General features: G+C 42.6%; 1 protein-coding gene across 1 annotated transcript in view; it reads left to right on the top strand.

Annotated features, from left to right (window-relative positions):
• Positions 1-774, top strand: part of KDM5C (lysine demethylase 5C) — a 31722-nt gene extending 30948 nt beyond the window's left edge. The window contains exon 27 of the mRNA XM_034986091.1: positions 1-774. Coding sequence (XP_034841982.1) covers positions 1-111 — 111 coding nt within the window. The 3' untranslated portion in view covers positions 112-774.
• Positions 775-20441: the final 19667 nt, after the last annotated feature.

Here is a 20441-nt window from a genome sequence, read left to right as displayed (position 1 = left end):
GGGGAGAACAGTGCCTCCATCACCTGTCAGCGGAGGGCTGAAGTCTGGGAGCTCTGGGTTCTGAAAACAAGTTCTACCGGGTTCTCCTTACCTGTGGGCAAGACATCCTGAGTCTCCCCCCACCCCATCCCCAAACCAGTTTTCCCCATCTCCCAACAGATGGGCCTGACACCTCTCGCCTAAACTTCTGCCCCAGCCCCCTCCCACTTTATGCCCTCCAGTCCGTCCTCAAAGCCCCCCCAGAGGCATTTTTGGTTTTGGCTTTATTGAGATATAATTTATACATCGTAAAGTTTACCTGTTTTAAATGTAAAATTCAGTGATTTAGAGCGATGTTTCTAAAGTACAGAACTGATCATGTCACTCTTGCTGCTTAAAACCATCCATGATGCTTTATTGCCCTTAAGAACAAGGTTATATTTATAATCTCATTCTTTCTGGAATGCTTTCCTGTCCGACCCATATGCCATGTTCAGGGATGCTTCCCTGACTTTTCTCTACCCTAAAGGGTTTCTTTGGCCCCTGTGAATGGAGAGTAAAGCTCAGATGTGTGGTCATTTGCAGCCCAAGTTCACTTTTACAGCTTTATTGTGATATAATTTATATACATGATACAGTTTACCCACTTAAAGTATACAATTCAGTGGCTTTTAGTATATTCTAGTTGTGCAACCGTCACTGCAAAAGATTTTAGAATGTTTTTTCATCATTCCAAAATGAAACCACACTCCTTAGGCATCACATCCCCGTCCCATCCCCCCACCCCCCACCCCATCCCACCCCACTCCCCCCACCCTGTCCCCCTGGCCCTTCAACCCTAGGCTACCACTAATCTATATGGATTTGCCTATTTTGGACATTTTATATAAATGGAATCATACAATTTGTGATCCTTTGTGACTGTGTTCTTTCACTTAGCATAATGGTTTCAAGCTGAGTTCGCTTTTAAATGTAAATATGAATGGTGCCTTTATATTGGACAGTTTTCTCCCCCCCCCCCCCCTTTCTGGGCCCCGGAGTTCTGTTTTGTTTTGTTTAAGATTTCATTTATTTAGAGAGAGCGTGTGTGTGAGCAGGGGGAGGGGCAGAGGGAGAGAGACTCTCAAGCAGACTCCCCACTGAGTGCAGAGCCCCAACCTGGGGCTCAGTCTCACGACCCTGAGATCATGACCTGAGCCGAAACCAAGAGTCGGATGCTCAACCGACTGAGCCACCCGGGTGCCTCCAGAGTCATGAAAATGAGGGTGTTGGACTAGATCGGGGACTATCACTACTCTGCCCTTTCTCATCGTGCGTGTTCACTCAGTGGGTTCATTTTGCTCCATTTCTCCCCCTTCCCAAGATTTCCAGTTGATAAGAACCTAGTGATGAGTGAGAAGGCCCACCCTCTTCTGGTAGCTTTGATTGGTGGGAGGGACTGGCTCAGGCCTGCCTCTAGTCTTCTGGTCAGGAGGCACTGGGCTGTACAAGTGAAGGGGAGGCAGAAGCCAGTGGACACCCCTGTCCTGCACCCAGTTCAACCCCAGGCACCGGTCTAGGGGAAAAGGCTGGCCTTTTGTCTGCCTGCCTGTTTGGAATTGGTCATGAAGGGAGGGTTGTTGGAGACACCTCAGAAGAGACGGGCTTGCGAGCTACGACAGAGACAGGAGGGGGCTCAGGCTCAGCACTTCACTGCCATTCCCACCTGAGGCAGTCTGCCCCCAGAAGCGGCCCAACAGGACAGGAAGAAGGGTACCTGTGACCTCCAGCAGCTCCCAGGCCGGCAAACTGCTGGGCCCAGGCTGGGGTCTTCCAGGTTACGGCCCAGCCCTCGGCGGTTTGCAGAGCACCTTTTCCAGCTCGGCACTGCCCTGCCCCGTGCCTCACAGCGGACATGCATCCTGGGGCTTCTGCCGGAGAGGCCCCCACTCCGAGCCTGTAAGCCCCAGGTTAAACATGGCCTCTTCCAGAGAGCTCGCTCTGGTGGCACAGAGGTCGCCCTTTCCCAGGCACTCACCTAGGAAGGAGTGACTGGCCGTGGCGGGGAGGGGACGAGTGAGGGGGCAGACGAGTGGGGGATGGGGAGAAAGGATCCCGAAAGAAGAGGGTATCCTCACGTCGAAGTTGTTTTCTAGGAGACAGCTCCTTGCGCTGCTGCTGCATCCTCCCAGAGGTTATCGCGTTGCTCAGGATGGCTCCTGAGTCTGCAGGTGGCCAGGAGGGGAAGAGGCCGTACTTCTACTGAGGACTTAGCCCAACTCCTTCTCTCAGGCCCAACTGACTCCTTTCCTCCTCCTAGTGCTTCCACTGTCCCTTGCGTGGCATCTGAAACACTCTAGGATGAATGGGTCTGCTTCTCCCACCATTCCGGGAGCTCCCTGAGGGAGGGCAAGGCCCAGGCCCAAGTCCTCTGTCCCTGCTTCTCCCCAGGCTCCTGCACAGTCAGGGCTCCGAAGGAGGGGGACAGGAGCAGCGTTTGGAGCCCCACTGCATATGAACTCTATTCCCTTCGCACTACATAAATCTCGTTGGTAAAGGTGTTACCCTATGAGAGCGGGGTCTGGACCCCAGGTCCGTGGTCACTGGGGGCCTGAAGGAGCAGACGCTGACCGTGCTGCTCAGAAGTCCTGAAATTGTGGGGATGGGAGAAGAGGGATTTCCAGGCAGATACGGCCTCCGCCCCTGGGGCACTCTTTGCAAAGGGAAGGGAGCAGTCCCTTAGGAACCCCCTCCTGGGTGCCAGCTCCATGTGACATTTCACAAAGTTCCCGTCGGACACGCGGGAAGCAGGCCCCTCAAAGAATAGGCCTGGCCTGGGCATGTCAGCCCGGCAGAGCTGGGATTCCCACCAATTCTGAGCCTACAGCTCTGTGCTGCAGGACACAAGGGGCCCAAAGTAATCAGCCTGCACCCAGGAAATATTTCATGGGGGTGGGGGCTCCTTATTGGTCTCTGCCACTGGCAGGTGGGGACTCAGCAATGCTACAGCCAGATCAGCCTTGGTAGGTAGAAGTCCGTGTTGCTGAACTTGTGCGTAACCTTCATGCCTGCCTGTGTTCATTATTGTTGAGTAACAGATTACTCCAAAAACTTGGTGGTTTAAAACCATGACATTTATCTCACAATTCCTGTAGGTCAGGAATCTGGGCACGACTTAGCTGGCTCTCAATTTCGGGGTCTTGCAGGCTGCAGTCAAGGTGTCAGGCGGGCCTGCAGTCATCTCAAGGCTCGACCGGGGAAGGATCTGCTTCCCAGCTCACTCACGTGGGTGTGGGCAGGATTCAATTCCTTGAGGGTGGTTGGACTAGGGCCTCAGTTCCTCACTGCCTGTTGGTTGCCCTGAGGTCCTTGTAATGTGGGCCTTTCTCCATAGGGCAGCTCATAACATGGCCACTTGCTTCATCACACCAGTCAAGTGAGATGAGATCGAGAGAGAAAATTGCATGAGTGCAAGATGGAAGTCAGTCTTGACCCACTCTCTGAAGTGACATCCCACCACTTTTGCAATATTCTCCTCAGTAGGAGTAAGTCACTAGGTTCAGGCCACACTCGAGGGAAGGGGATGACACAAGGGTGTGAATACCAGGAGGTGAAGATCATTGGTGCCATCTTGGCAACTGACTAGTATAGCTCATTCTCTGGCCCCCAATGACTTACATCCCTTCCACTGGCAGAATACATTCACCCAATTCCCGCTCCATTTTGGCGTCACCTCAAAGTCCAGAATCTCATCGAAATTAGGACCAGATGTGAACATGGCCCCTTGGGTGTATTCCTGAAGTATGACTCCTTAAGTACTATTTTTCTCCACCTGTAGATCTGTGAAACTTACGACCCAAGTTTTCTGTCCCCAGCACACCCACCATGCAATGGTGAAACAGGCACAGGGTAACTACCACAGACATTGCACTTCAAAAAGGGGGAAGGTGGGAGACACAAAGGAGTCGTTGGTCTGTAGCAAGTCCGAAATCCAGCTGGGCAAATGGAAGTTCCTTGATTAGGTCATACACACCCACAAGGGACATTGGAAACTGTAGTCCAAATTTGTCCTGAAAAGGAAGAGGAAACAGGTTTAACGACCACCTAGCTAGTCTCTGCCACACCTCCTGATGTATTTCTCAAAGCCCTTGTGAAAGGAATGTCCACGTGGCCAGAGAGTGGGTTTAAATGGGTTATACATGATGAGTTAACTCCAACATTCTTGTTGCCCTAAACATCTGGAGAGCAGCTATGTTCACTACGCTATCAACACCACTGGCATTTAGAGATTCCTCCCTCTACACTGTATATCTGGCATCTTAACCTCATGTAACACAGGCTACCGTTGAGTACAGCTTTCAGTCAGTCAATAGAACAAATCGTAGAAATGCTCCCAGCTGCTTCAGCTAACACAGTACATCCAGGATTGCTGGTAAGTGGGCACCCACATTGAAATGTTTGACCTTACCAACCAAAAAAACCCCCCAAAAGTAAAAGTCCAGGGCCAGAGGGCTTCACAGGCAGATTTTACCAAACATTTAAAGAAGAGTTAATACCTATTCTTCTCAAACTGTTCCAAAAAATAGAAGAGGAAAGAAAACTTCCAAATTCATTCTCTGAGGCCAGTATCACCCTGTTACCAAAACCAGATAAAGACACCACAAAAAAGAGAACCACAGACCAATATCTCTCATGAGTATAGTTGCAAAACTCCTCAACAAAATGGTAGCAAACCGAATCCAAAAATACATTTAAAAAAACCATACACCGCGATCAAATGGGGTTTATTCCCAGGAGGCAAGATTGTTCAATACTCACAAATCAATCAACATGATACAACCACATTAATAAAAGAAAGGATAAGAATCATAGGATCATTTCAATAGATGCAGAAAAAGCATTTGACAAAGTACAACAGACTCTCATGAAGAAAACCCTCGGCAAAGGAGGTCTAGAGGGAACATATCTCAACATAATAAAGGCTTTATTTGAAAAATCCACAGCCAACATCATACTCAATGATGAAAAGCTAAGAGCTCTTCCCCTAAGGTCAGGAACAAGACAGGGATGTCCACTCTCACCACCTTTATTCAACATAGTACTGGAAGTCCTAACCACAGCCATTAGACAACATAAAAAAATAAAAGGCATCCAAATTCCTAAGGAAAAAGTAAAAGTTTCACTATTTGCAGATGACATGATACTATATAGAGAAAACCCTAAAAGACTCCACCAAAAAACTACTAGAACTGATAAATGAATTCACTAAAGTCGTGGGATGAAAAATCAATGTGCAGAAATCTATTGCATTTATATACACTAATAATGAAGCAGTGGAAAGTGAAATTAAGAAAATCCCACTTATAATTGCACCAAAATAATAAAATATCTAGGAATAAACTTAACCAAAGAGGTGAAAGACCTATACTCTGAAAACTATAAAACACTGATGAAAGAAATTCAAGACAATGCAAAGAAATGGAAAGACATCCCATGCTCATGAGTTGGAAGAACAAATATTGTTAAAATGTCTACACTACCCAAAGCAATCTACAGATTTAATGTGATCCCTATCAAAATACCTACAGCATTTTTCACAGAACTAGAACAATCTTAAAATTTGTATGGAACCACAAAAGACCTCGAGTAGGCAAAGCAATCTTGAAAAAGAAAAAGAAAAACCAAAAATGGAGGTATCAACAATTCCAGAGTTCAAGTTATATTACAAAGCAGTAGTAAAGAAAACAGTATGATACTGGCATAAAAATAGACACATAAATCAATGGAATAGGATAGGAAACCCAGAAATAAACCCACAATTATATGGTCAATTAATTTGCAACAAAGGAGGAATGAATATACAATGGGAAAAAGTCTCTTCAACAAATGGTGTTGGGAAAACTAGACGGTTAGATATAAAAGAATGAAATCACTTTCTTAAACCATACACAAAAATAAACTCAAAATGGATTAAATAACATAATAAAATTTTAAAAATGCAAAAAAATGGATTAAAGACCTAAATGTGGGAAAGGAAACCATAAAATCCTAGAAGAGAGCACAGGGAGTAATTTCTGTAACATCAGTCGGAGCAATATTTTTCTAGGTATGTCTTCTAGGGCAAGGGAAATAATAGCAAAAATAAACTATTGAGACCATATAAAACTAAAATGCTTCTGCACAGCAAAGGAAACAATTGACAAAACTGAAAGGCAACCTACAGAATGGGAGAAGATATTTGCAAATGACATATTGGATAAAGGGTTAGTATCCAAAATATACAAAGAACTTTCACAATTCAACACCACCACCCCCCCAAATATTCCAATTAAAAAATGGGCAGAAGACATGAACAGACATTTCTCCAAAGAAGACATCCAGATGGCCAACAGACACATGAAAAGATGCTCATCATCACTTATCATCAGGAAAATGCAAATCAAAACCACAATGAGATACTACCTCACACCTATTAAAAGGGCTAAAATCAAAAACACAAGAAACAAGTGTTGGCAAGGATGTCAAGAAAAAGGAACCCTCTTGCACTGTCAGTGGGGATGCAAACTGATGCAGCCACTGTGGAAAACAGTATGGAGGTTCCTCAGAAAGTTAAAAGTAGAACTACCCTATGATCCTGTGATCATACTACTGGATATTTACCCCCAAAATACAAAAACACTAATACAAAGGGATACATGCACCCCTATGTTTATTGCAGCATTATTTACAATAGCCAAATTATGGAAGCAGCCCAAGTGGTGTCCACCAACAGATGAATGGATGAGGAAGAAGTGAGAAGCACACACACACACACACACACAGGAATATTATTCAGCCATAAAAAAGAATGAAATCTTGCCATTTGCAATAACGTGGATGGAGCCAGGGAGTATAACGCTAAGTGAAATAAGTCAGAGAAAAACAAATGCCATATGGTTTCACTCGTATGTGGAATTTAAGAAACAAAACAAGCAAAGGGAAAAAAAGGGAGAGAGAGAGAGAGAAGCAAACCAAGAAACAGACTCTTAACTATAGAGAACAAACTTATGGTTACCAGAGGGAGGTGAGTAGGGGAATGGAGAAAAAGAGAAGTTTGACCCTACCAAAACCGGATAAAGACATCACAAGAAATGAAAATTATAGACCAATTTCCCTTCTGAAGATAGACGCAAAACTGCTCCACAAAATATTAGCAAGCGCAACCCAACAGTGTATTAAAAATAGTATACTCTATTATCAGTGGGATTTATCCCAGGAAAGCAAGAGTGGGTCAACATCAGAAAATTGATTAAGGTTATACATTACATAATAGAACAAAGGGGAAAACCTACATGATCACTTCAATTGATGCAGAAAAGGCCAATAAATTCAGCAAAGTCGCAGGGTACAAGATCAACACATAAAAATCAGTTGTGCTTTTATACATTAGCAATGAACAATCCAAAAATGAAATTAAGAAAGCAGTTCCATATACAATAGCATCTAAAAGAAATACCTAAAAATAAATGTAACCAAGGAAGCCAAAGACTTGTATATTGAGGGGCGCCTGGGTGGCTCAGTTGGTTAAGCGACGGCCTTCAGCTCAGGTCATGATCCCAGGCTCCTGGGATCGAGTCCCACATCAGGCTCCCTGCTCAGTGGAGAGCCTGCTTCTCCCTCTCTCTCTGCCTGCCGCTCTGCCTACTTGTGCTCTCTCTCTGTGTCAAATAAATAAATAAATAAATAAATAAATAAATAAATAAATAAAATCTTAAAAAAAAAAAAAGACTTGTATATTGAAAATTAGAAAACATTGCTGGAAGAGCTTAAAGGAGACATTCTATGTTCACGGATTGGAAGACTGTATATTATTAAGATGTCAAGTAGAGTGCAGATTCAACACGATCTCTATCAAAATTCCAACAGCCTTTTTTGCAGAAACATGGAAATGCCAATCTTAAAATTCATATGGAATTCAAGGGGTCCTGAATAGCCAAAACAATCTTGAAAAAGAAGAGCAAAGTCAAATGGCCGAGTAGTTCTTTTTTTAAATTGAAATGTAATTAACATACAGTGTTGTATTAGCTTCAGGCATACAATACAATGATTCAGCAATTCTTTTTTATTTATTTATTATTTTTTAAATAAATTTTTTAAATTTTATTTATTTGAGAGAGAGAGAGCATGAGCAGGGCAGGGCAGAGGAAGAGGGAGAAGCAGACTTCCTGTTGAGCAGGGAGCCCAACATGGGGCTTGATCCCAGGACCCTGGGATCATGACCTGAGCCAAAGGCAGACGCTTAACCGACTGAGCCACCAGGCACCCCTGATTCAGCAATTCTATACATTACTCAGTGCAAGAGTGTCAAATCCATTCAGTGGGGCAAAGATAGTGTCTTCACTAGATGGTGCTGGTTCAGCTAGATTTCTACATGCAAAAGAATGAAGTTGGACCCATGCCTTATATTTTTTGTAGCTAATATTACCATTTTTCTGTGCTTGAGAGTAGGGGTAGGAGAAGATCCCACAGAGAAGGTGGTGATGAGCTATTTGGAAAGATGAGCAGACGTTTGCCAGATTAGGAGGACAGAGAGGAGAATCAACCTGAGGGTTGAGCAGTAGCTAAGGCCTGGAGACCAGACAGCAGGGTTCAGCTTGTCTTGCTGGGAATGACTAGAACACCAGAAGTAGGGTGGGAGGGACATGAGGTGGGAAACTTCAGGGCAATACTTTACAAGGCTATGGTCATTGAGGCAGGTGGAGAGAGCCCTGACTTGAGAGCCCCGCAGATGGTGAAGAGACTTCCCTCCACTCCATGTTCCAGCTCCATTCCCCTCCCCTTGGGCACCTGCCAGAAGGTCCCTCCTTTCTTTCCTGGGAAGGAAGGTAAATGGAAATGGGGAAGGAGACCTGGGCCCAGCAAAGTCACCTAGAGAACCTGTGATGAGATCTGAATTTCGTGGGATGCTGGGGCAGGGGATGGGGAAAGGGAAGTGGTTCAAATAAGGAGAGCGGAGGAAGGCAGCCATGATAAAGGCAGGAGTCTGTGTGTGAGAGAAAGATGGTAGGGAGACACCAAGAGCCTGCCTTTGAGCAGAAAAGCCTAATCTGAAAGAGTTTGGGAGCTGAGGCTTATGAGGGAGGCACTGGACCCTGGAGGTACCCCCCAGGGCCGAGACCATCATTTTCCAAAAGCCACTTCGGGTCTTAATTACCCCTCTCCCTCCCTTGGCTGCACCCACTGCCTCCTTCCTAGTGGTTTCCTGACACTCAGGCCCCAGGCTCTTCTGAAGTTCTTCCATCATTCCCACACACCCCTCCCTCCTTGAGGAGAGGGTGTCCCATGTTTTATCCTCATGATCTGCTCTAGATAGGTAGACCAAGGACTTGAGAGGAGTGGAACATCCTGTATGCCCTGTTCTACTGATAGATTCTCCAGTACTTCCTTCCCTTGAAAGGACTCCACACAGCATCTTTTCAGGGGATTTTAGACAGTGGGGTGTCTCTGGGGTTTTCTGACAAAAGGGTTAGCTCTGGGGAAGGAAAGAGAGCTTCTGGACACATACAGGGCTGAGTGGAGGTGTGTATAGGAGTTGCATTCTCAGAGTCAGTAGAGAGGTATGAATAATGACTTTACCATGGTCTTGATCCAAAGGGAGACTTTGAAAAGAAGTAATATGGTTCTGAGGACCAGAGTCAGGGAAGCTAGTTCAAACAGGTCAAGAAATCAGAGTTTGGAAGGCATCTGCGAGTCCTTCACAGTATAGAATTATAGAAGCCCTGGTTGGGGTCCAGGCTTCCCACAGTACTGGGACCCCCAGTGTAGCCCTCACAGAAGGGAAACCTTCGGCGATACCTTCAGGTGCAAACAGGCCTACAAAGGCTACGACAAGGAAAGCAGGCCGTAAGGCTAACAGGCACATGAAGAAATGCTCAAACTAAGTAGCCATCAGATAAATACAAATGTCAAAAAATCGATATTATTTTACGCCTTTTAGACTGGTGAAAAGAATTTTAAAGCAGAATAAGGCCAAGTGTTGGGGGGGGGGGGGTGTGTGTGTGTCTATAGGAATCCTCGTGAACTGCTGATGGGAGTGAAGATGGAGCAGCCCTTTTGGAGAGCTTAGTCAAATTAAGATGGAGCTTAGTCAAATTAAGAAGATACTCTATGACCCAGCAATTCCACTCCTTGACATACATTCAAAAGAAATTCTCCCAAAGGTGCAGAAGGAGACATGTTGGAGGATGCAGATCACAGCAAAACTTGTAGAATGGCAAAGAATTAGAAGCAATCTGGGTGTCCATCCCCGGCGAGTAGACAGGAGAAATAAGGCGTTTGAACACCATGTAGTGCTATGAGGTAGTTGAGGTTGATAGTAAATCTACACACAGCCTCATGAATAAATCTTCCAATATATTGTTTCCATTTTTCATCATAGCCAAAAAAATGGAAACAACCCTAATGTCCATACCCGATGAATGGATAAATAAAATGGGGTTTATCCATACAATGGAATATTATTTGGCGATAAAAATGAGTGAAGTACTGACCCATGCTCTATGAAGGGATGAGCCTTGAAGACATTTTGTTAACTGAGAGAAGCCAGACACAAAAGATATATATTGCACGATTGCATCTCTATGAAATGTCCAGAAGAGGCAAATCGATAGAAACATAACAGAGATTAGTGGTTGCCTAGGGAGGCACTGGGGGAGGTTGGAGGGAAATGGGGAACGACTACTAATGGGTACAGGTTTTCTTTTTGAGGTGATGAAAATATTTTATACTTACATTGTGGTGATGATCAAACAACTCTGTGAATATGCTAAACGACACTGAATCGTACACTTTAATGGGTGAATTGTATGATATGTGAATTACACTTCAGTAAGGTGCTATATATATTATGTACATTTTAGAGGTAATTATATCTCATTAAAGCTGCTATATATAAACATATTGCTGATACATAAAATATCTATATCATCTATCATCTATTTATCTATCTAAACATATTACTTGCCCCTTAGGAGAAACTAAGAAGGGCTTAAAAAATGAAAGAAACATCAGAAGCACAAAGAAGCCAACTTGAAGGATCTCCTAATGTCCAAATCTGGGACAATTTGAGCAACAAAATAAATCATGGATGAATGAATTATAATCCATAAAATAAAATAAAACTTCATGAGTCTATATAGAAATAAACACATGGGGGCGCCTGGGTGGCTCAATTGGTTGAGCATCTGACTCTTGATTTCGGCTCAGGTCATGATCTCAGGGTTGTGAGATCCAGCTCTGTGTCAGGCTCTGTCCACGCTGGGGGCGGAGCCTGCTTACGATTCTCTCCCTCTCCTTCTTCCCCTTCCCCTCTCTAAAAAAAGAAACAAACAAATGACCAAATAAATGAGTGAATGAATAAATAAAGAGGGTAGAAGGCAGCATCTTCACCACAGTAAAAGTCTAATAAAGTCTTAATAAATGTAGAAGGAATGAGTGAAATAGGAAATCACTATTTGGTAAATGCCACAGTAACAATTGTATCAGGCACGAATCATGAAAAACAGGATATTTACATAAATACTTTGAATATCTCCTCACAAGTTAGTTACTAGTTACTACTTTACAGTGGCGAACACCACCTTAATCAAGTGATAAATGTTAACATCACCCCAAATAAGACATATGGATATATATACCTCCTGTTCTGATGGACTAAGAAGGGTGCATCACTTCCGTGGTATGCTTTTTCTTCCCCCAAGTTCTTATTTAAATTCCAGTTACTTAACATACAGTGTAATATTAGTTTCAGGTGTAGAATTTAGTGATTCAACACTTACATACAACACCCGGTGCTCATCACAACAAGTGCCCTCCTTAATCCCCATCACCTATTTGACCCATCCCCCTCCCACCTCCCCTCTGGGAGCCATCAGTTTGTTCTCTATAGTTAACAGTCTGTTTCTTGGTTTTCTTCTCCTTTTTCCCTGCTATGTTCATTTGTTTTGTTTCTTAAATTCTGCAGATGAGTAAAATCATATGGTATTTGTCTTTCTCTGACTTATTTTGCTTAGCATAATACTCTCTAGCTCCATCCATGTTGTTGCAAATGGCAAGATTTCATTCTTTTTGATGGCCAAGTAATACACACACACACACACACACACACACCACACCACATCTTCTTTATCCATTCATCTGTCGATGGACATTTAGGCTCTTTCCATAATGTGGCTATTGTTGACATCAGGGTGCATAAACATCAGGGTGCATGCATCCCTTCAAATTAGTATTTTTGTATCCTTTGAGCTAAATACCTAGTAGTGCAATTGCTGGATCTAGGGTAGCTCTATTTTTAACTTTTTGAGGAAGCTCCATACTGCTTTCCAGAGTGGCTGCACCAGTTTGCATTCCTACCAACAGTGTTCTCGAAAAAAAAAAAAAAAGCATAACCTATATGTAATCATGAGAGAACATCAGAAAAACCTAATTGAGGGATAGCTACAAAATAACTGACCAATACTCTTCAAAAGTGTCCAGGTCATGAAAAACAAGGAAAGACTGAGGAACTGTCACAGACAGGAGGAGACTAAGGAGACATGATAAGTAATTGTAATGGAGGAATCCTAGAACAGAAAAAAGACGGGGGGTGGGAGGATGGGTTAGCCTGGTGGTGGGTGTTGAGGAGGGCACATTCTGCATGGAGCACTGGGTGTTGTGCACAAACAATGGATCATGAAACACTTCATCTAAAACTAATGATGTAATGTATGGGGATTAACATAAGAATAAAATTTAAAAAAAAAAGAAAAAAGACAATTGGGGAAAAACTGGTAAACTCTGACTAAAGTTCAAGGTAAAATTTGAATAGATTAATTTAATAGTATTGTATCAATATTCATTTCCTGGTTTCAATAATTTTACTGTGATCGTGTAAAATGGTTACATTTGTGGAAGCTGGGTGAAAGATAGATGAGAATTCTTTGTACTTGTTTTATAATTTTTTTAGAGAGAGGGAGTAGAGGCAGAGGGCAAGGAAGAGAGAGAATCTTAAGCAGGCTCCATGCTCAGTGCGGAGCCCAACGCGGGGCTCAATCTTACAATCCTGAGATCATGCATGACCTTAGCTGACTAAGGGCACCCAGGCGCCCCTAGTTTTGTAACTTTTTATTTTGGAAATTATTACAAAAGAAAAAGCTAAAAAATTAAAAGGTACATATCATTATGTAAATAAGTAGGAAACAGAATGAAATATGCAACTTAAGACCCTTAGATACTGTTAACTTAAAACAGCCAGTTTTTTTACCAGCAAGATGGGTTTATTCAGGAAGAGCAGAATTGCAATTTGGGACATGAAAGTTACAGCAAACCATAGGCAAGTCCAACAAACAAAGGAGAGGAGTTATTTTATGGCAAAGAAGGAGGAAGTTGGAAGGGGTTGTTTTTGTTTGTATGTTTGCTCTTGTTTTTTTTTTAATTCTAGTGGAAGGGGTGGTTTTGAATGGAAGTCCATTGGAGAAAAGCAGGAGTTCAAGGTGCTGTTTCGCGTTGGCTGAGCTGTAGGGGTAGTCAGTTTCTTGCAGGAGATGCAATGTACATCTTTTCCTGTTGGGGCCTGTGACTGATGTTTCCTTTCTGTTGACTATTCTTCAGTTGGGGTCCAAAATTGACAGTTCTTCCTATGTATGATGTTGAGTAGAATGGCTCCCCCTTCTGGCTTCCCAATTCCACTTTAGTGAGGTTTCCCTTTATTAATTTTCACAATACATTACAAATACATGCAAACACAACAGTCTACTTTACCAGGACACATACAAACAAAAGGTTGTACATTAAAATATTAGCTTGATTCCCTGAGAATGGCGAATGGGAAAAGGGGGAATCAGTCATTCAGTTTATGAAGAGATGAAACTTAACTTAGACACCAGAAGGTTTTCTAGAGGGTGTGGGATTAGATCTGGACCTCACAGGATGTAGGGACTTGGGAGAGTTAAGGGGTGGTCCGAAGTCATGATAGTGACAACATGTGGGAAATGGAGCTAGATGGGGCTTGGAGGTGAGGCCAAGAGTCTGCGCTGGCCCTGTCGTCTCCTCAACTACTGCCACGAGGTGCTGCTGGGATTGAACCTTTTCCTGCCCTTTACCTGGTATTCAGGCCTCATTCTCTTCTAAGGACCTCCCTTCTAGCACCTACCTGCACCACCACACCCGCCCCCCCGCCCCCGGCCGGATAATGGGATCCATTGTGTTGTCCTTTGATCAGGTCCAGACAGGGGGATAGACAAAAGGCCAGACCTTTCCCCTAGACCAGGGATTAGGGTCAGGCTGGACTGGGGGCTGGTGTCTCCATTACTCCTTGCTTCCCTTAACTATAGACCTCAGTGTCCCCAGCTCGGCCTGTCCTGCTGTGTGGCTTATGTGGTCATCTGTTCAACCTGTAGCTTGGCCTGGGACAGCCCCAATATAGGCTCCTCTCACAACCAAGCATTGCAGAGGGAAAGCTGAGGCCCAAAGGGAGCATAAAGGGACCCAGAAAGGGCAGGCACAGAAAGTGGTACTCAGAGGAGGAGCCCCCCGACCCCCCAGGGGCTGCTGAACTGACTGACTGCAAATCTTGCCTCCATCGATTATTGGCTATGTAATTTTTTTTGCAAATGACTTAATCTCTTAGGGTCCCAGTTCCCACAGGTTATATTGAAGGGGAATAGTAGAATAATAGTACCTATCACAGAGGGTTATTGTGAGAAGTAAATGAGATTAGGTATTTAGTGTCTGGCATAAATTAAGTCCCCAATAAATGTTAGCTGCCATTATTATTATTATTTGATGTTCTTTCTCAGTCCTGGTCCTTGGGCTCTCATAGCTGGAGTGACATATCATCCTGGCTGTGGCTATGGCTCTACTTTAGAGGAGGTAGGGGGCACTGAGAAAGGGATGGGAAGTGGGCTTGATGAAAACATGTACTACTTTGTATTTATTTTATATAGTTATGACAAGGGGTGCCTGGGTGGCGCACTTGGTTGAGCATCTGACTCTTGGTATTGGCTCAGGTCGTGATCTCAGGGTTGCTCAGATAGGAGTCTGCTAAAGTTTCTCTTTCCCTCTCCCTCTGCCCCTCCCTGCCGCATGTTCTCCCTCTCTGTCTCTCTCTCTCTCTGTCTCTCTCTCAAATAAATAAATGACTACAGCTTTGTAATGTAGCTTGAAGTCCGAAATTGTGATGCCACCAGCTTTGGTTTTCTTTTTCAACATTCCTCTGGCCTTTCGGGGTCTTTTCTGGTTCCATACAAATTTTAGGATTGTTTGTTCCAGCTTTGTGAAAAATGTTGGTGGTATTTTGATAGGGATTGCATTGAATGTATAGATTGCTCTGGCATAGACATTTTAACAATGTTTATTCTTCCAATCCATGAACATGGAGCGTTTTTCCATCTCTTTGTGTCTTCCTCAATTTCTTTCATAAGTGTTCTTTAGTTTTCAGAGTACAGATCCTTTCCCTGTTCGGTTAGGTTTATTTCTAGGTATCTTATGGGTTTTGGTGCAATTGTAAATGGGATCGATTCCTTAATTTCTCTTTCTTCTGTCTCATCAAGACAGTATGGTACTGGCACAAAAACAGACACATAGATCAATGGAACAGAATAGAGCAACTCTATGGTCAACTAATCTTCGACAAAGCAGGAAAGAATGTCCAATGGAAAAAAGACAGTCTCTTCAACAAATGGTGCTGGGAAAATTGGACAGCCACATGCAGGAGAATGAAACTCGACCATTTCCTTACACCACGCACAAAAATAAATTCAAAATGGATGAAAGACCTAAATGTGAGACAGGAATCCATTAAAATCCTAGAGGAGAACACAGGCAGCAACCTCTTCGACATTGGTCACAGTAACTTCTTGCTAGACACGTCTCCAAAGGCAAGGGAAACAAAAGCAAAAATGAACTATTGGGACTTCATCAAGATAAAAAGCTTTTGCATAGCAAAAGGAAACAGTTGACAAAACCAAAAGACAACCTACGGAATGGGAGAAGATATTTGCAAATGTCTTACCAGATACAGGGCTAGTATCCAAAATCTCTAAAGAACTTATGAAACTCAACACCCAAAAAACAAATAATCCAGTCAAGAAATGTGTAGAAAACATGAACAGACATTTCTCCAAAGAAGACATCCAAATGGCCAACAGACACATGAAAAGGTGCTCAACATCGCTCGGCATCAGGGAAATCCAAATTAAAACCTCAATGAGATACCACCTCACAGCAGTCAGAATGGCTAAAATTAACAAGTCAGGAAAGGACAGATGTTGGTGAGGATGTGGAGAAAGGGGAACTCTCCTACACTGTTGGTGGGAATGCAAGCTGGTGCAGCCACTCTGGGAAACAGTATGGAGGTGCCTCAAAAAGTTGAAAATAGAGCTACCCTACGACCCAGCAATTGCACTACTCAGTATTTACCCAAAGGACAGAAACGTTGTGATCCAAAGGGGCACCCGCACCCCAATGTTTATAGCAGCAATGTCCACAATAGCCAAACTATGGAAAGAGCCCAGATGTCCATCGACAGATGAATGGATAAAGAAGAATTGGTGTGTGTGTGTGTGTGTGTGTGTATAAAATGGAATATTACTCAGCCACCAGAAAGGATGAAATCTTACCATTTACATCGACGTGGATGAAACTGGAGGGTATTATGCTAAGAGAAATAAGTCAATCAGAGAAAGACTATTATCATATGGTTTCACTCACATGTAGAATTTAAGAAACAAAACAGGATCATAGGTGAAGGAAGAGAAAAATAACATAAGATGAAATCAGAGAGGGAGACAAACAATAAGAGACTCTTGACTATAGGAAACAAACTGAGGGTTGCTGGAGGGGAGGTGGGTGGGGGGATGGGGTAACTGGGTGATGGGCATTAAGGAGGGCACGTGATATAATGAGAACTGAGTGTTATATGCAACGGATGAATAACTGAACTCTACCTCTGAAACTAATTATATACTATGTGTTAACTAATTGAATTTAAATAAAGTAAGTTTTAAAAAGGGGAAAAAATAAACCTTTATATATATATATATACACATATATATAAAGTTATGACAAAAAAGAAAATACACACTATTAGAGAAGATAGTAAATCTTTAACTTATACAAATTTCTAAGTATTTTCACATTTTTAATGATGTAATCTAGCCTCTTCTGTGAATATGCATTTCACATAAGGTTTTATGCTGGAATATGTACACAATTTCATATCATGACTTTTTACTAATGACCTCTTCAAAATCTTGATTGTTGCTATTAATGAGAAATGCTTTTTTTTTTTTTCTCAAGTAGGTGCAGGTACTTGGAAATGAAAAAGAAGACTTTTCCTCTATTAGCCAGAATTTCTATTTCATTCATGAAATCATTTAAATTCAGTTGAACATTTTAATAGTTTTTAAATAATGGTTCTTTTCTTCAACTTATTCACAGATGTTACTCTACTTCTTTAAATATTTTTCTTTGTGATTTGAATTATAATAGCAACACTACCAGGGAATGATTTTTTTAACCTCACTTTTCCAAAGTTGAATTTTGCTTTGAACCCTCTAATCTTTGTCAGTGCACATTAATGTATTTTCACATGGTCCTTCCAAATTTCTATAAAGTATATTCAGGGACCCAAAAAAGTCAGCTAATCTTTTTTTCCACAAATCTACCAGGTGAGAATGGTTCGTGGAAAAAAACTCAATTTCGGTTTTTTGCTTACAAACTTTGGAAAACAGTCTTCCTTTGGATCAGCTCACACATTTATGAAACAGCAAAAAGGGATGTTCTGATCCTTTGTCTTAAAACAAAGATGAAAACAGGTGGGATGTAAGTGCCTTGTATTTTAATTAGACTCATCATACCAATAATACCATTTCCCATGGAAATCAGATCAAAAGGCAAACTCTTACAACAGATGAGGGTTTGTATAAAACAATAAATCAAGCAATGTCTTACTAGAATCTCAGGACTTTCAGAACAAACTCTAGATGCAAAGCCTTTATATCTTCTTATCACTGTGGTCTCACTACACAAATCTCTTTGTTTCAAAATATTCATAAAAAATGCAATGCATGATCTTGGATTGGGTCCTTTTTCTATAAATTATAGGACATTATTAGGAAAATTGGTGAAATTTGAATGAAATATGAGGATTAGGTGGTAGTGAAAAGAAGTTCTCTATACTGTACTTGCAACTTCTCTTTAACTTTGTGACTGTCCCAAAATAAAAGCTAATTCATGAAATATTTGCTTGGATATTTTTAACTTGGAATCATCTGCTTGGCATTATTGCTTCTCTCAATAATTCTCCATAAAAATCAGACATTTAGGCTGAGGAATTAGGCTCTTGTTGGGCACCCAAATCCAAACGTGAGATGATCCTCACGACTAAAACATCATTCATGGACATGGAGTTGGTCTTGAAAATATGATGACACTGTAGCTTTATTCCAAAAGTTGTCCCTTATGATATTGTGCTGGTTAATTTTGTGTGTCAACCTTGCTGGGCCATGGGTTGCCCAGAGATTTGATCAAACATTATTCTTGGGGTCATTTTGCTGAGATTAACATTTAAACCTGTGGACTGAGGAAAGCAGATTGATCTGAATGTGTGTGGGCCTCAACCAGTCAGTTGAAGGCCTGAATAGAACAAAAAGGCTGACTTTCCCCAGAGTAAAGGAGAATTCTTTCTGCCTGGCTGCCTTTGAACTGAGATACCAGCTTTTTCCTGTCTTCAGACTCAAATGAAACAATGACTCTTCCTGGCTCTGTTGGCCTTTGGACTAGAACTACACCATCAACTCTCCTGGGTCTCCCACTTGCCAACTCACCCTGCAGGTCCTTGGGCTTGTCAGCCTTTATAATTGTATAAACCAATTCCTTATAATAAACCTCGTTATCTCTATATTTGCATCCTATTGGTTCTCTTTCCCTGGAGAACCCTGACTAATACAGATTTTGATACTGAAAATGGTTCTAGAGGAACAGAATTTTAAGGATGTGTTTTCTGAATTGGTTCTGGGGTTTCTGGAATTGGATCTCTAATCTGATTATATTTAAAGACACTAATGACTCTATTCCAGGAGTAAAGAGAGAATTGATAGCCCATGGCATGAACTTAAGGAGATACACAAAATATCACCATGTATTACTCCTAATTAACCACTTATAAGAAGCAAGGATCTGGGTGACCGTGTGTTTACTTTTGAACATTTTTTTTTTTGGTCAAATTAACAAATATAATGAGATTGGCTGGCTGCTCTTAACGTTGCTGGACAAAGTTGGGGGGAGGTGCAGAGGATGAGCTCAAGGATTTGAATTCCCAGTGCAAGAGCCATATAAACGACCTGAAAGCTTCTATGTGTGCCCTGGAGACCCTTATCTTCTGCAGCCACAGGGCCGAGATGGCTGAAAATCAAACACAGAACCTCATTCTACAACTGGTTGAATTATAACACAAGTTGAACTCGCAGCTCACAGGGTGTCTACTGTTAAAGTGAAAGCATTGAAGGGGGAAGTAGTATTATCCTAAAAGTTAGAATGGTGAGGCCAGGCCTCCTTGAGGAACACTGAGGAACACACGAATTTATACTGCTAATCTTTCTCTTAGGTTTCCCCCAAAGGGACCTTTCCCCAGGATAACTGCATCGGGTAAAAGGAAATGACCAGATCTTTGAGGGAACTCCTGGACACTAGCTCTGAACTGACACTGACTCCAGGAGATCCAAAACGTGATACTTACCCGGCAGGGGAGATACCATGATCACCACAACCTCACTGTGGCCCTCCAGGCTGAGTAGGGGCTTCTGGAAGTCAGGTGATCAATGGGGTTTTAGCTCAGTTCCATCTCACAATGCGCCTGGTGGGTCCCCAAATCCATCTCGTGGTTATTTCTTTAGTCTGGGATTCATAATTGGAATCTATATACTCAGCCGCTAAACACATAATTGGAATACACATACTCATATTGTTTCCCTGACCTGTGGAGTGAGAGCTATTATGGTGGGAAAGGCCAAATGGAAGCCACTAGAACTGCACCTACCAAGGAATCTAGTAAATAGTAAATCTAAAGCCATACTGCATCCCTCGAGGGACGGCAGAGATCAAGGCCACCATCAAGGACTGGAAAGACGCAAGGGTGCTGATTCCCACCACGTCCCCGTTCAATTCTCCTATTTGGCTTATACAGAAGACAGATGGGTCTTGGAGAATGACCGTGGTTATAGTAAGCTTAACCAGATGGTGACTCCAAATGCAGCTGCGGTACTAGATGCAGACTCGTTGCTTGAGCAAATTAACACATCGCCTGGCTTCCCCTGGTACCTGGTGTGCAACTGGTGATCTGCAAAATTCTTCCCCCCCACCATACCTGATAATAAGGACCACCCAAAGTGGTTTGCTTTCAGCTCACAAGGCCAGCAACACATCTTCACTGTCCAACATTAGGGGTATATCAACTCTCCAGCCCT

This window comes from Mirounga leonina, unplaced genomic scaffold (genome assembly GCF_011800145.1).
Source record: "Mirounga leonina isolate KUSES-001 unplaced genomic scaffold, KU_Mleo_1.0 Mir_101529, whole genome shotgun sequence".
In the NCBI taxonomy this organism is placed as follows: domain Eukaryota; kingdom Metazoa; phylum Chordata; class Mammalia; order Carnivora; family Phocidae; genus Mirounga; species Mirounga leonina.
Note: the sequence above shows the minus strand (reverse complement) of the source record. Positions and strands in the feature narration are given on the sequence as shown.